Source organism: Equus asinus, chromosome 18 (assembly GCF_041296235.1).
Source record: "Equus asinus isolate D_3611 breed Donkey chromosome 18, EquAss-T2T_v2, whole genome shotgun sequence".
Lineage (NCBI taxonomy): Eukaryota > Metazoa > Chordata > Mammalia > Perissodactyla > Equidae > Equus > Equus asinus.
Window position 1 is genome coordinate 42,357,326 of NC_091807.1, and position 16,374 is coordinate 42,373,699.

The 16,374-nt window shown below is 41.6% G+C and overlaps 1 protein-coding gene across 4 annotated transcripts in view; it reads right to left on the reverse strand.

Moving 5' to 3' along the window:
- Positions 1-16,374, reverse strand: part of LOC106826243 (aryl hydrocarbon receptor-like) — a 66,237-nt gene that overhangs the window by 41,508 nt on the left and 8,355 nt on the right. For all 4 annotated transcript variants that reach the window (XM_070489136.1, XM_070489137.1, XM_070489138.1 and 1 more), the window contains exon 2: positions 3,718-3,905. In XM_070489136.1, coding sequence (XP_070345237.1) covers positions 3,718-3,905 — 188 coding nt within the window. The remainder of the gene's footprint in view (positions 1-3,717; positions 3,906-16,374) is intronic.

The following is a 16,374-nucleotide window of genomic DNA, read 5'->3' on the forward strand; positions in this document are numbered from 1 at the left end:
GCAACTCCCAGCTGTGCTGTACTGGGGAGAAACAGATCCAAAGGTCTGGCCTCATCTCCACTTACTGAGAAGCTAGCTCAGTGGGTCTGGGCCAGCTCAGTGGAAGAGAGGACACCCAACCTGGATGACATTCCTGCTGCTGCACTGTTGCAACAAAACTTCAAATCCATCAACAGGAAAATACTATCTTTAAAGCTGTTTTTAATACCAAGATCAGAAAAATTACATTTCCCAGCCTTCCTTGGCGCTAGGTGCCCCCATGACACGAAGATATAAGCTGAAGTTGCCCAGGGATAGTGGAGGTGGGCACCGTCACTTGTTTCTTTTTTCCTTTCTCCTGCCTGGAACACGAGCCTGATGGCAGGAGCCATGAAGCCATCTGGTGACTGAGAGGCATAGGCCAGTAACTTGCAGACCTGGCCCTGGCACCTGTGAGCTCAGATTTAGTGCCAGACAATGCTACCTGTAAAACAGCATTGTCTTGTCTAGGGGACTGTGGTGACACAGCTGGGGCTGGACCTGACCAAGACAGGTGGTAAAATTTAAAGAGACAGACTGGACAGGTTCATCTCACAGCCCTGAGCTTGACAAGATCATACTCTTACCGAATTTAAGAAGCATTTCCTGAAGAAGAAAGTGGATTTCTATTTTAATCTTTAATTCTAACTTTAGCCAATCATTAAAAAAAGTATGTCCTTGTTTAGAACATGATGAATTCTGGAGAAAGGGTGGAGACTGGTCCTCCAAGCACTAAAATGCCCGCAGTCTTTTGAGATGACAGCACATTCTTCTGTCGCTGACACTGTCATCCTCATCTTCGGTCAGAGCCCTTGATGCTGCCCACTCCCCTCCCCACACTGAGTGAGGTCCTGGCTTTTCCTGTGCTGAGTTGTGCTGTGACTTTACATAACAAAGTTGACCACAGCCCTCTGGTCAGGTGCCAGGTTCACTTAGCTGACTGGAGCCTGGGGGTTGGACCCCTATGGGCACTGCCCTCTCCCAGGGATGGAGCAGGTGAGTCAGAGCAGTTCCCACCTGGCTGGGTGTGCAGGTGGCCTCTCCCCTTAGGTCTGCTGGGTGTGGTGGGCTCACACGAGTGGATGCAGCTGCCCTGACCTAGTCTCACCTCCAGGGTGCCAGTCGCCCAAGGGCCCTGCAAGGAGCCTGCCTGCCCTGGACCAACCCAGTGACTCAGTGTATCCCAGGGTGGCTGTCAGTAGCTGGCCTTTGGGCGAGGACCTGTGCCCACCCCAGCAGCCTTTGTCTTGTTACCCAGGGGTGGACTCCCTGCCTCATCTGGCACAGTCTCTGGGCCCCCCTCTGGCAGATGGGGCTAAAATGGGTGCCAACTCCCCAGGGTCTGGCCTCCCTCCTCCATTTACTGGATGCTAAATGATAAAGACAAACTGGTACCTGCCCTTTTAGGCAACTTGGAAGGAAAACAAGGAGAGTCAGAGTCACAGAGACTTTGAGGCTGCACAGCCAGAGCTACCAAGGGTGTCATGAGGGGCTGGGGGGTGGGGCAGGGAGAAGAGAGAGTGACAGGGAACATGGGGTGAGGGAGAGGAGAGGATGTGATGGGGAGGCGACACGGGGGAGACATGCTGGGGGGTGAGGAGGGGACATGGGAGGGGAGGGCAGGGGACAAGGTGAGGGTGAGGCAGAGGACAGAGATGTGAGGGCAGGGCCATGAGAGGTCTGGCTTTGGGGGTAGGGGGAGGAAGGCTGAGCCAAGCCTAGAACACAGGCTTTAACAGCAGTCCATCCAGAGCACGAAGGAAGGTTTGAGACCCCAGTCTCAGGCCATGGCAAAAGGAAACTGGGCCCTTGGCGTGGCAGCCCAGGGGATTCCGTGGCTCAGGGAGGCCAGGACCCTGGCAGACAGTGGCACATGTCCTTGTCAGAGCCCCTGTGGGTGTGGACCCTGGGTTCAGCCCTCCCCATGGGCTTGAGGGTCCAACCAGGAATGGGGACAGCTTTCCCAAGCTGGCTCCTGAAATGGCCAGGCCTCTCTCCCAGTCTCTCCCGACTCTTGCCCGGATGAGAAATGGACTTGGAGATCACCCATCCCTCTGCCATTCAGAGGAGAGACCCAGCAGAGGAATCTGTACAGTTAGTGGGAGACACAGGGCCCAGACCCACACCTCTGAACAGACCAGAACTTGGACTGGGGTAAAGATCAGGGTGTTTCCACATCAAAGCAGTTCACAACACCGTAAAGAAAGCGGCTATCCAGGGCAGTCCACGGGCACACATGTGCCTGTTTCCTTCAAGCTGTCCTGAGGGGAAATCAGACCCAGAGCAGAGGGTCTGGGGTCCTCACTGCTGTCAGATGCCTGCAGCAGAGCTGAGCGGGTGAGGCAGGCCCCTATGCTCATTGGCCCCATCCAGTGACATATGGAGGTGGACACAGCCCTTGAGCAGCCCAGGGCAGGCAGCCCGGAGATGGACAGAGGCCGAGCAGAGGAGGCAGGGCAGGCCACTGGGGGCCTTTGTGCACTGAGAGGACTTTGAGGGGCCCTGCGCCTCCCTCCCCTCAAAGGATTTCAGCCCCTGTGGAACTCACATAACGTGAAATCAACCATTTTAAACAAAGCATTCCAGTGGCATTTAGCACATTCAAATGTTGTGCAATCACCACCTCTATTTAGCTCCAACATACTGTCAGCATCCCCCCAAGACAACCCGTATTTGCTCAGCAGTCACTCCCCAAACCCTGCCCCTGCCCCTGGCCAACACCTCAAATGTGCTTGATCATTGTGCAGGCATTCTACATCCTTGTAGCACATGATGAAATAGCTCCTACTTTCCTGCAGTTATCACTGCATTTTGGGCAAAGTTTTATAATTCTCAGTACATTATGAAGGTCAACTGGATCCAATTAGTTTTTGAGTTTCTTTTTTGAGCAGCTATAACAATATGTAATGTTGTCAGGCCAGAGTCTTTCTCTGTTCATCCCTGCAGAGCATGGCCCTCTAGTCACGAAGGGCACATGTTCTCCTCCCCCAGGGGACACAGGAGGCAACAAACTCACCTGTGCTCAGCTGCACTACCCAACTCAAGGGATACAAGTTGCATCTGCGGGAATGGGTTAAAACTATCTATCTTTCAGCAACAACAGTGAATTGGCAAGTAGGACTAGGAAGAGTAGACTGTGCCTATTGATAGAGAATTTTAGAACAGTTTTCCAGAAGATGAGAAGAAATATCCTAGTTCATATCCTGGTTTCAGATAAATGGGCCCTTTGTTCTGAGCCAAAGTTCTTCAAGGTGGCAGAACCATTGGATTCTCAAAAGAAACAACAAAGCAAAGGAAGGAAAGAAGTCGGGTGGTCAGCTAAGGGCTTCTGCACATGCCGTTCTGTGGAGAGCCTGGTGCAGAACAGGGCCAGGCAGGGGACCTGTGTCCTTCCATGGAGAGCCTGAGAGACAATGTGGATCCCAGGATTTGCACATCAGGCTGGGCATGCACTGCAGAATCTGTGTTCTAGTTCACCTGCCATACCTGTGTTCTCGTTCACCTGTCCCACCTGTGTTCTGGTTCACCTGTCCCAGCTGTGTTCTGGTTCACTGACTACACCTGTGTTGAGCATGGTGCCTTCCACCTCTGCCTGAGATCCAAAGGCAATGGTATAGCTTTTGTCTGAAGGTTCACTCCAAGTGCTTGTGCCTATGGCATCCTCTCACACCTTGTTTTGGAACCACAGCTGCCACTTACCTGTGAAGTAGCTCTTCATCTTCAGGTAGCCCACAATCAGCCTGAGGATGGAGAGCGTGTCGAGCCGGACCTGCACATCCTCAGGGAAGGGCAGCAAGTTGGTGAGTTTGCTCAGCTCTTGATTGAGGCGGTCCTGGTGCCGTTTAGAAGGGTTGGACTTAGCTCCCTCTGGAGGCTGTGACTCAGGACTTGGGGGAAGGAGAAAAGTGATCATTATCTCACCTACTCTGTAGTTTCACTCGTGTCACCCACGGGGCCCCAACACCACGCCAGGCATTATGTGGCCCAAGTGCCTGGTGTTCTGAGACAGAAACCCTTGTTCTATGGTTTCAGATTCTGCCTGTCCTTAAAGTCCCATTGCAGCTCTGCATTCACTGCCCTCCTGGCCTGGGGGCCCTGGGCGTGGACGAGGCTGCTGCACCCTGCATGTGTGATAGCCCTGGTGGCCCTCAAAGCAGCAGGGGCCCAGGGACTGGCCATCCCTTCCCACTTTCCTTGGGCCTGACACATTTGCATCCATATGCAATTTTTAAATTAGGAAATCTCTACACAACTATTAACACTGAAAAGACTGAAACTCCATTTAGGAAGCTATAGTTTATTAAGAATTGAGCCTATGCACACACATAAAGATATACTCAATACATATACAGATGTATGCTCTCTTCTCTCTCTCTCTTTTCCTCTCTCTGTGTCTGTATTATAAATATACATGTATCACACATACACACGATCTCTCTCCATACACATAAATTAAAAGCATATATATATATGTATACATGTACACACACACACACACACACATATACATATACTCTTTCTCTATCTAATCTCCCATCACCAAAATGCAGGAAATAATTCCCTTCAGATGTAATAAAAGGTTTCAAGTGTAGCTTTGAAAGAATAGCTGCTGGACACTCCCCCCTGGGCACTGCATTCTTGTGTCCCATGGTTACCCCTCAGGGCTCAGCACTGACCCACTGGGTGGGGGTGGGCCGGTTATTATTTCAGAGACCCTCATGAGGAGTTAGTTCTCCAAAGTAGCAAGGCTAAAGCTACTTCCATCAGCTCACCTCCAAAGTACAAGAGTATCACCCTCTAGAGAGCAGTGGCAAGTTTGAAACACTGATAAGCAAAAGATACACCTTTTTAAAAGCCAAACATTTAGAAGAAAAATGCTCTACTTAACTTATTCTTTCTAGAGGCAAAAATGAATGAAGCTATTTCTACCTCATTTATAAAAGAAGGTGATGGTTCCCACCTCTCAGGGCTGCTGAGCAGGAAACATCCATCTTGGGCCAGTACACAGCAGGTGCTCAATGCAGGCGCACCTTTTTGTGATAGGATATTAAAACTGCAGCTTCCCAGGGATTCCAGCTGAGCTGACAACACTCCAGGGCGTAAGCATAACAAAAGGAGTCTCAAGAACTAGTTTCACAACTCCTGGCCCCACACTCAGGGGATATAAAAGGGCCAGGAAGAGAAATTTCCCTGGAAGAGGGTTGCACTATGATCCCCACCCCTCTCACTGCTCCCCAAATGGAGCTGGAGAGACTAAGGAGCCTGAGGTCACAGTGGACCAAGCAGGAGAGAGGACCCCCAGAGCTGTCCCAAGTCCTGCTCAGGAACACTCGGGAAAGGTGAGGAGACACCCAGCATTCTTGTGATAAGGAAGAAGCACCCTCCTCCTCTCCTGGGGCCCAGCGTGTGTGTGTGTGCATGTGTATCTGTGCATGTGCATGTGCACTTGTGTGTGTGCATGTGTGTGAGACAGGCATTGTCCACCCCCTCCCCCCTGCAAGTAAGTGGCCAGCCCCAAGGGGGGGGTGGGGCCTTAGTGAAGGTAAGAGTTTTAATTGCTCTGGGGAAGCCAGCTTTCTAATTCCTAAACAAGACTTTGCCACTAATGACAACCTGGGGTCTGTCTCTTTATTACACAAGAGTGAGCAGGAAGCATCCTGGAACCTGCCCTGTTTTAACCCAGGACCAGAGGGCAGTGTCTCTGTGAACATTCTGAAAAGCCACTGGGAGACAAGTTGATCACATCACCCAAGGTGGATCAACCTGGTGTGTTGGTGATACATTCTCTCTTCCTCAAGTCCTAGCAGTTTCAGAGCTACCAGCAATTGTACTTATAATATTCTTAATTCAAAACTTAATTAAATAGTATTAGGAGGTATATTAACACTCCAGACCAGAAGGAAAATGACAAGCACCCAGAAATCAATCCTGAAGGCACAGAAGTTTACAATCTAGATGACAAAGAATTCAAAATGGCTATCATAAAACAACTCAATGAGAGTTACAAGAAAACTCAGAAAGACAATTCAGTGAAATCAGGAATAAAATTAATGAACAGAGGGAATTCTTCACAAATGAGATTGAAACTATAAAAAAAATCAGAAAAGTTGGAGATGAAAAACACAATGAATGAGATAAATAAAAATATAGAGTCCTTACATAACAGAGCTGATATTATGAAGGACAGAATTAGCAATTTAGAGGAGAGAAATATAGAAATGCTTCAGATGGAGGAGGAGAGAGAACTAAGACTAAAAAGAAATGAAGAAATTCTCTGAGAAATATCAGACTCAACTAGGAAATGCAACCTAAGCATTATAGGTATTACAGAGGGAGATGAGAGGGAGAAAGGAGCAGAGAGCTTGTTCAAAGAAATAATAACTGAGAACTTCTCAAACCTGAGGAAGGAGCTGGAATTATAAGTAAATGAAGCCAACAGAACTCCTAATTACATCAATGTAAAAAGACCTTCTCCAAGGCATACAGTAGTAAAACTGGCAAAACTAAATGACAAAGAAAAACATTAAGGGTAGCAAAACAGAAGAAAATAACCTACAAAGGAACCCCCATCAGGCTTTCAGCAGATTTCTCAGAAAGAAACCTTACAGGGTAGGAGAGAGTGGAATGAAATATTCAAAATTCTGAAAGACTAAAGCTTTCAGCCAAGAATACTGTATCTAGTGAAAATATCCTTCAGATATGATAGATAAATAAAAGCTTTCTCAGATAAACAAAAGCCGAGGGACTTCATAGCCACAAGACTCCACCTACAAGAAATGACCAAGAAGGCTCTCATATCCAGAAAAAAAAAAAAAAAAAAAAAAAGAAATGGATTACAAAGCCCTGAGTAAGGAGATAAATAGGCAGACAAAATGAAAATTGCAGCTCTCTATCAGAACAGGTTAGCAAACACTTAATTATAACATTAAAGACAAAGATGAAAAACATCAAAAATAACTAAAATCACTTCATTTTAATCACAAACTCACAACACAAAACAGAATAAGTTGTGACAACAATAACTTACACAGGGAAGAAGAAAGGGATGGAAATTGCTTAGAGTAAGGAAATAAGAGGCTATCAGAAAATGGACAATCTCATTTATGAGATCTTTTAAACAAACCTCATAGTAACCACTAAACAAAAAATCAGAACAAATGATAAATAAAGAGAAAACTGAGAAAACCATCATAGAGAACCAACAAACTGAATTGGCAGTCGGAAATACATGGGATGAGAAACAAGGAAAATACAGAACAACCAGAAAACAAGTGATAAAATGGCAGTATTAAGCCTTCATATGTCAATAACCACTCTAAATGTAAATGGATTGAATTCTCCAATCAAAAGACACAGAGTGGCTGGCTGGATTACAAAACAAGACCCAACAATATGCTGCCTCCAGGAAACACATAATAGCTCTAAAGACAAACACAGGCTCAGAGTGAAGAGATGGAAGATGGTACTCCAAGCTAATGGTAAACAAAAAAAGAAAGAAAGCAGGTGTTTCCACACTTATATCAGACAAAGTAGACTTCAAGAAAAAAAGGCAATGAGAGACAAAGAGGGGCAGTATATGATGATAAAAGGAACACTCCACCAAGAGGACATAATGATTATAAATACATATATGCACCTAACACAGGTGCACCAAAGTACATAAAGCTATTCACAGACTTGAAAGGAGATATTAACAACAACACAAGAATAGTAGGGGACCTTAACACCTCACTTACACCAATGGATAGATCATCCAGACAGAAGTCAACAAGGAAATAGTGGAATAAACAAAAAAATAGACCAGATGGACATTACGTGTGTGTGTGTGTGTGTGTGTATATAGATAGATAGATAGATAGATAGATAGATAGATAGATAGATGGAACACTTCATCCCAAAACAGCAGAATACACATTCTTCTCAAGTGCACATGGAACATTCTCAAAGATAGACTATATGTTGGGAAACAAGGTCTTAATAAACTTAAGAAGACTAAAATCATATGAAGCATCTTTTCCGACCATAATGCTATGAAAATAGAAATCAACTACAATAAAAAAGCTGGGTAAGTGACAGGTGGAGATTAAACAACATGTTGCTGAACAACCAATGGATCACTGAGGAAATTAAAGGAGAAATCAAAAAGTATGTGGAGATAAATGAAAATGAAAATACACCATACCAACTCATATGGGATGCAGCAAAAGTGATCCTAATGTCAAATAAGCAATCTTAAGCTACACCTAACAAAACAGGAAAAAGAAGAACAAAAAAAGCCCAAAGTCAGCAGAAGGAGAGAAATAATAAAAATTAGAACAGAAACAAATGAAATTGAAACAGTAGAAAAATCAATGAAACTAAGAGCTGGTTCTTTGAGAACCTAAACAAAATTGACAAACCCTTAGCCAAACTCTAAAAAAGAAAGATAAAAGCCTCAAATAAATACAATTAGAAATGAAAGAGGAGAAATTACAATGCATACCACAGAGATACAAAGGATTATAAGAGAATACTATGAAAAACTATATGCCAACAAATTGGACAATCTAGAAGAAATGGACAAATTCTTAGACTCATACAATCTCCCAAAACTGAATCAAGAAAAAATAGAGAATCTGAATAGACCAATCACAAGTGAAGAAATTGAAACAGTAATCAACGCCCCCCCCCCCCCGCCCCCCAAAATAAAAGTCCAGGACCAGATGGCTTCTCTGGAGAATTCTACCAAACATTCAAAGAAGATTTAATACCTATTCTTCTCAAACTATTCCAAAAAATTGAAGAAGACAGAACACTTCCTAACACATTCTACAAGGCCAGCATCACCCTGATCCCAAAGCTAGACAAGGAAAACAAAAAAGGAAAATTATAGGCCAATATTGCTGATGAACATAGATACAAAAATCCTTAACAAAATATTGGCAAACAAAATACAGCAATACATTAAAAGGATCATACGCTATGATCAAATGAGATTTAATGCAGGATGCAGGGATGGTTTGACATCTGCAAATCAATCAATGTGATACATCACAATAACAAAATGAAGAATAAAAACCGCATGATCATCTCAATAGATGCAGAGAAAGCATTTGACAAGATCCAACATCTATTTATGATAAAACTCTCGACAATCTCATAGCCAACATCATACTTAATGGGGCAAAACTGAAAGCCATCCCTCTGAGAACAGGAATGAGACAAGGGTGCCCACTCTCACCACTCTTATTCAACATAGAACTGGAGGCTTTGGATAGGGCAATTAGGCAAGAAAAAGAAATAAAAGGTATCCAAATTGGTAATGAAGAAGTGAAACTCTTGCTGTTTGCAGAGGACATGATTCTATATATAGAAAACTGTAAAGAATCCATCAGAAAACTATTAGAAATAATCAACAACTACAGCAAACTAGCAAGGTACAAAATCAACTTACAAAAATCAGTTGCATTTCTGTACTCTAATAATGAACTAACAGAAAGAGAACTCAGGAATACAATCTCATTTACAATTGCAAAAAAAGAATAAAATATCTAGGAATAAATTTAACCAATGAGTTGAAAGACCTATACAATGAAAACTACAAGACATTATTGAAAGAAATCAATGTTGACATAAAGACATGGAAAGATACTCCATGCACATGGATTGGAAGAATAAACAGTTGAGATGTCCATACTACCTGAAGCAATCTACAGATTCAATGAAATCCTATCAGAATCCCAATGACATTCTTCATGGAAATAGACCAAAGAATCCTAAAATTCATATGAGGCAACAAAAGACCCCGAATAACTAAGGCAATCCTGAGATAAAAGAACAAAGCTTGAGGTATCACAATCCTGACTTCAAAATATACTACAAAGCTATAGTAATCAAAACAGCATAGTACTGGTACAAAAACAGACACATAGATCATGGAACAGAATTGAAAGCCCAGAAGTAAAAACACACATCCATGGACAGCAAGTATTTGACAAAGCAGCTAAGAACATACAGTGTAGAAAGGAAAGTCTCTTCAATAAATGGTGTTGGGAAAACTGGACAGCTACATGCAACAGAATGAAAGTAGATCATTATCTTATGCCATACACAAAAATTAACTCAAAATGGATGAAAGACTTGAAAGTGAAACAATAAAACTCCTAGAAGAAAATATAGGCAGTACACTCTTTGACACTGCTCTTAGAAGGATCTTTTTGAATACCCTGTCTACTTGGACAAGGGAACCAAATGAAAAAAATAAACAAATGGGACGTTATCAGACTAAAGAGCTTCCTCAAGAAAAAGGAAACCAGGAACAAAATGAAAAGACAACCCAACAACTGGGAGAAAATATTTGCAAATCGTTTATTTGACAAGGGGTTAATCTCCAATATATAAAGAACTCACACAACTCAACAACAAAAAACCAAACAACCTGATCAAAAAATGGACAGAGGACATGAACATTCTTCCAAAGAAGTTATACAGATGACCAAGAGGCACATGAGAAGATGTTCAACATGACTAATCACTAGGAAAATGAAAACCAAAACTACAATGAGATAGCACCTTAAACCCTTTAGAATGGCTGTAATTACCAAGACAAAAAATAACAAATGTTGGAGAGGATATGGAGAAAAAGGAATCCTCATACACTGCTGGTGGGAATGCAGACTGATATAGCCACTATGGAAAACAGTATGGAGATTTCTCAAAAAATTAAAAATAGAAATACCATACCACCTAGATATCCCACTACTGGGTGTTTATCCAAAGAACCTGAAATTAACAATTCAAAGAGACTTATGCACCCCTATGTTCACTGCAGCATTATTCACAATAGCTAAGACATGGAAGCAACCCAAGTGCCCACTGACTGATGAATGGATAAAGATGATGTGGTATATATACACAATGGAATACTACTCAGCCATAAAAAAGGACAAAATTTGCAACAACATGGATGGACCTTGAGGTATTATGTTAAGCAAAATAAGCCAGACACAGAAAGACAAACAGCATATGATTTCATGCAAACACATAGAGAAAGAGAACAGCTTAGTGGTTACCAGAGGGGAAAGGGGCTGTGGGTTGGGCATAAGGGATAAAGGGGCACATATAAATGGTGACTGACAAATAATAATGTACAACTGAAATTTCCCAATGTTATAAACTATTATGACCTCAATAAAAAAAACTTAAATACTTAAGCTTGCACTTTCAACATTCTGTGTCAGAAATATCAATCCTCTTTAGGGAGGCTGTGCCAGCTGAAGTTTTCAGGGCAGAGTTGTGGAGAGCAAAGAGCTATGTGGAAAGGGTGCTCTGGAAATCAAAACTGGTTCCCTGAATGTTTGATTGTGTACTAAGCTGCACATAACTATGGTGAGATTCCACGAGGTGGGGTAAATGATAACTGCCTTGTAAAGAATAAATACTGCAGGCTCTAAGATGAAAAATTCAGAGTTCACCCAAACCTGGGTGACATTCAAGTTCTTACCAGCCAGTGTGCAGATACTGGGTGAAGGCCCAGGACACTCAGTGGTGACCTCAGAAGGGCCCCACCTTCGTAATAGGGTTCAATTATCCCTAGAGTAAAGCCTACTCTAGACCTCCACAGAAATGCGTAAAATGAGGCTCAAACATTTCCAGTTACTAATCTACAAGCAATTTAACTGCCTGCGTGAAAAAGTCAAATGCTCATTAAAAGAAGGTAAAAAATCTAGACACTGTAACATTCCCAGTGTCCACCATCCAATTAAAAAGTACTAGATATGAAAAGAAGCCTGAAAATGTGAATCACAATGAGGAAAAGTCAGTCTGTAAAATCAAACTCAGAAACGACAGGTATAAAGCAATAGATAAAGACTTTGAAACATCTATTTAACTATGTTCAAGGATTTAAAGCAAGGCATGAACATAATGAGGAGAGAGATGGAAGTTATAGAAAAAACAGATGAAACTTCTGGAGATGAAAAAGCGCAATATTGGAAATGAAAAATTCATGGGATGGGTTTAATAGGTAAGACTCTGTAGAAGGAAACATGAGTGAACTTGGAGACATAGCAATGGAAATCATCTGAACTGAAGCACAGAGAGAAAAAAGGCTGAAAAAATTAGCAGAGCTGAGGAGAAGATCAAGTAGTCTAAAATCCTTGCAGGTGAAGTCTCTAGAAGGGTGGGCTAAAAAATATTTGAGGCTATAATCACTGAAGAATCTCCAGATTTGACAAAAATGGCAAAAACAGACATCTAAGAAACTCAATGAAACCCAGCAAGATAAGCATGCAGGCGTGTGTGCACGCGTGTGTGCACACAGACACACACGGGTACATCATAATCAAATTACTGAAAGCCAGTGATGGAGAGGAAGATCTTAAAAGCAGCCAGAGAAAAAAGACACCTTATAGACAGATGAATGAGGACAGAATGAATGCTAACTTCTCATCAGACAGAATGCAAGCCAAAAGACAAGGGGATGACATATTTAATGTACTGAAAAGAGGAAACTGTTAACTCAGAATTCCACATCTGGAGAAAAGATCCTTCAAAAATGAGGGCAAAATAAAGCCATTTTTAGACAAACAACAGTTTAGAGACTGTGTCTCTGGAAGATCTGAGCTACAACGAATATTTCAGCAGGCTCTTCAAGCTGAATGAAAACGATACTAGGTAGAAATGTGAATCTACATGAAAGGATGAATAATACCAGAGATGACAAAAATGAGGATAAATACTTAAAATTTAATGATTTTAATTTATTTAAAAGATAACTGACTACTTAAAGTAGAAATAGCATTGTACTGTGGGATCTATAACACACGAAGTAAAACGCATGAAAGCAGCAGCATGAGAGATGGGAAGGGAAATAACAGCATTGTACTGTGGGATCTATAACATACGTAGAAGTAAAATGCATGAAAGCAGCAGCATGAGAGATGGGAAGGGAAATAACAGCATTGTACTGTGGGATCTATAACATACGTAGAAGTAAAATGTATGAAAACAGCAGCATGAGAGATGGGAAGGGAAATAACAGCATTGTACTGTGGGATCTATAACATACGTAGAAGTAAAATGTATGAAAACAGCAGCATGAGAGATGGGAAGGGAAACGGACGCATATTGCTGGGAGGCGTCTACATTATCCACAAAGCAGGATAAGGCTATCTGAAGACAAGTGGTAATAAGTTAACATTTATTTTGCAACCTTTATGGCAACCGCTGAAAAGACAAAACAGGGAAGTACAGGTAAAAACCCACTAAAATGGAGATACATGAGATACTAAAAATATTCAATTCAAAGGAAGGAAGGAAAAGAGGAAAAATAAAAACAAAGAACAGATGGAACAAACAGAAAACAAATAATGACATGGTCGACTTAAGGTCAATCTACTGGTAACTGCAAAAATGTAAACAAGTAGAGAATATCAGACTGGCTGAAAAGACAGAACTGAATATCGTGGTGTCCGGAAGAAAAGCAATTTAAATGTAAAGACACAGGTTCAAAGTAAAAGGATTGAAAAAGACATAACATGTACACATTGATAATAAGAAAGTTGGAGCGGCTATATTGTCAGACAAAGAACACTTACCAGAGATAAAGAGGGATATTTTCATAATATTAAAAGGTCATAACTATCCTAAATATGTATATGCATATAATAATGGAGTTTCAAAATATGTGAAGGAACAAATGACATAACTGCCAGGGGAAACAGACAAACCCATAATTAGAGTTGGGGACTTCAACACTGTTCTCTCAGTAACTGACAGAACAAATTGTTAAAAAGTTATTAAGATACACAAGACACGAACTACCCTATCCTCCAACTTAATATGATTGACATTTATAGAACATGATACCCAACAACTGCAGAATATAGATTCTTTTCATGCACACATGGAGATTCACCACGGTAGACCATACACTGGGCTGTAAAACAAGTCTCAGTACATTTAAATGGACTGAAATCAGACAGAGTATGTTCTCAATACCACAACACTATTTAGAAATAAGTAACAAAAGATATCTGAAAAAAATCCTCAAATATTTGAAAATTAACACACTTTTAAATAACTCATAAACCAAAGAAGAAATCAAAAGGGAAATAAGAAAATACCTAAATGGACATGCCAAAATTTCTGGGGCTCATTGAGAGCAATATGTAGAGGCAAAATTATAGTCTTACTTGTACAAGTAAAGGAGAAAGTTTTACAATTGATGATCCAAGCTTCCACCTTAAGAAGCTAGAAAAACCTGATCAAACTACGCCCAAAGTATGTAGAAGGAGGGAAATAATAAAGATAAAAGCAGAACAGTGAAACAGAAAATGGAAGAAATCAATGAAATCAAAATCTTGGAAAGTGTCAGTAAAATTGATAATCATCTAGCTAGAGTAATCAATCCCCCAAAAGAGAAAATGCAAATTACCAGTAGAAATGAAAGAGAGGAAATAACTGTAGAACCTACAGGCATTAAAAGGAGAAGATCTTCACGACCTTACAACATGCAAAGATTTCTTGAATGGGTCATAAAAAACACTAAAAATAACAGAAAAAGATGGATAAACTGGACCTCAAAAAAAGTGAGAAACTGAAAAGGCAAGACACAGACTAGGAGAAAATATGTACAATATACATAGCTGAAAAAAGGAATTGTATCTAGAATAGATAAAGGACTTTTACTAACCAGTTAGAAATGGGCAAATACTTTGAATAGACACTTCACTAAAGAAGATATACTAATGCTGAAAAAGCATATGACATCATAGGTAACATCATAATTCATCAGAGAAATTAAAATGAAAATAATAAGTTATCTGTACGCAAACACTAGAATGGCTAAAATTAAAAGACTGACAACATCAAGTGTCAGAAGAGATTTGGAGCAACTGGAACTCTTGTTCGTGGGAAAACTTTCACAGTTTCTTAAACTGTTAACCATGACCTAGCAATTCCACTCCTAGGTACTTATTGGAATGAAATGAAAATATATGTCCACAAAAAGCCTTATACAAGAATAAGCACTTTATTATAGCACTTTATTCATAATGACCAAAAACTGGAATCAGCCCAGATGTCCACCTATAGAGGAATGGATTAAAAAACCCGCAGTCTATTAATAAAATGAACTACTTGGCCATGAAAAGGAACAAATCACCAATATATGCAGTAACATGGACGACTCTCAGGAGGTCTTGGGGCACTGGACAAGGTGCGTTTCTAACAAGCTCCCAGGTGACCTTCTGTGGCTGCCTGGAACCACACCTGAGCACCTCTGCTCTAAGGAAGATGTGCAGGTTGTCAGGGGCTGATCTGCGTCCCCCAAGTTCACATACTGAATCCCTAGCCCTAGCACCTCAGAATGTGACTGTGTCTGGAGAGGATTTAGAAAGTGGTTACCTGGGCCCTAATCCAATCTGACTGGTGTCCTTAGAAGAGAAAATCTGGAGACACAAAAAGACACCAGGCGTGTGCTTGTGCAGAGGAAAGACCACGTGAGGGCACAGCAGGAAGACGGCCGTCTGCATGCCAAGGAGAGAGGCCTCAGGAGGAACCAGCCCTGCTGACACCTGGATCTTGGGCGTCCAGCCTCCAGAACTGAGAGAGAATAAACTGTTGTTCAAGCCGCCCACTTTGTGCTGCCTTCTTACGATAGCCCCAGCAAAATAATACTTAGATATAGTCTTAGAATTAATAATAGAGTTTAATAAAGCTGCTGGATAAAAAAATCAATACTCACAAAAGAAACACATTCTTATATGTCAGCAACAATCAATTGGAAAATGAATTTCGAAAAATATACCCTTTAAATTACCATAAAAGTAAAAAATGGGGGCCAGCCATGTGGCCGAGTGGTTAAGTTAACACGCTCTGTTGCGGCAGCCCAGGCTTTCACTGGTTCGGATCCTGGGCGTGGACACGGCACCACTCATCAGGCCACGCTGAGGTGGTGTCCCACGTGCCACAACTGGAAGGACCCACAACTAAAATATACAACTGTGTACTGGGGGGATTTGGGGAGAAAAAGCAGAAAGAAAAAAAAATAGATTGGCAACAGTTGTTAGCTCAAGTGCCAATCTTTAAAAAAAAAAAGTAAAAAATGTTTAGGAGTCAATATATCATAAGATATGCAAGACCTGTACAGAGAAATTTATAAAATTCAAAGAAAGTTGTTTAAAAACACCTGACTACATGGAGAGAGAGACCATGCCCATTAACAGGGGGCATCATCGAGGTAAAGATGCTGAGTTTCCCCAGAAGTTTGCAGATTCGATGCAGTTTCATGAAAAATCCCCAGAGGCTTCACTTTTGTTTCTGTTTTGTGTTTTGTGTGCGCTTGTGGAACCTGACAAGATGATTCTCAAGTTG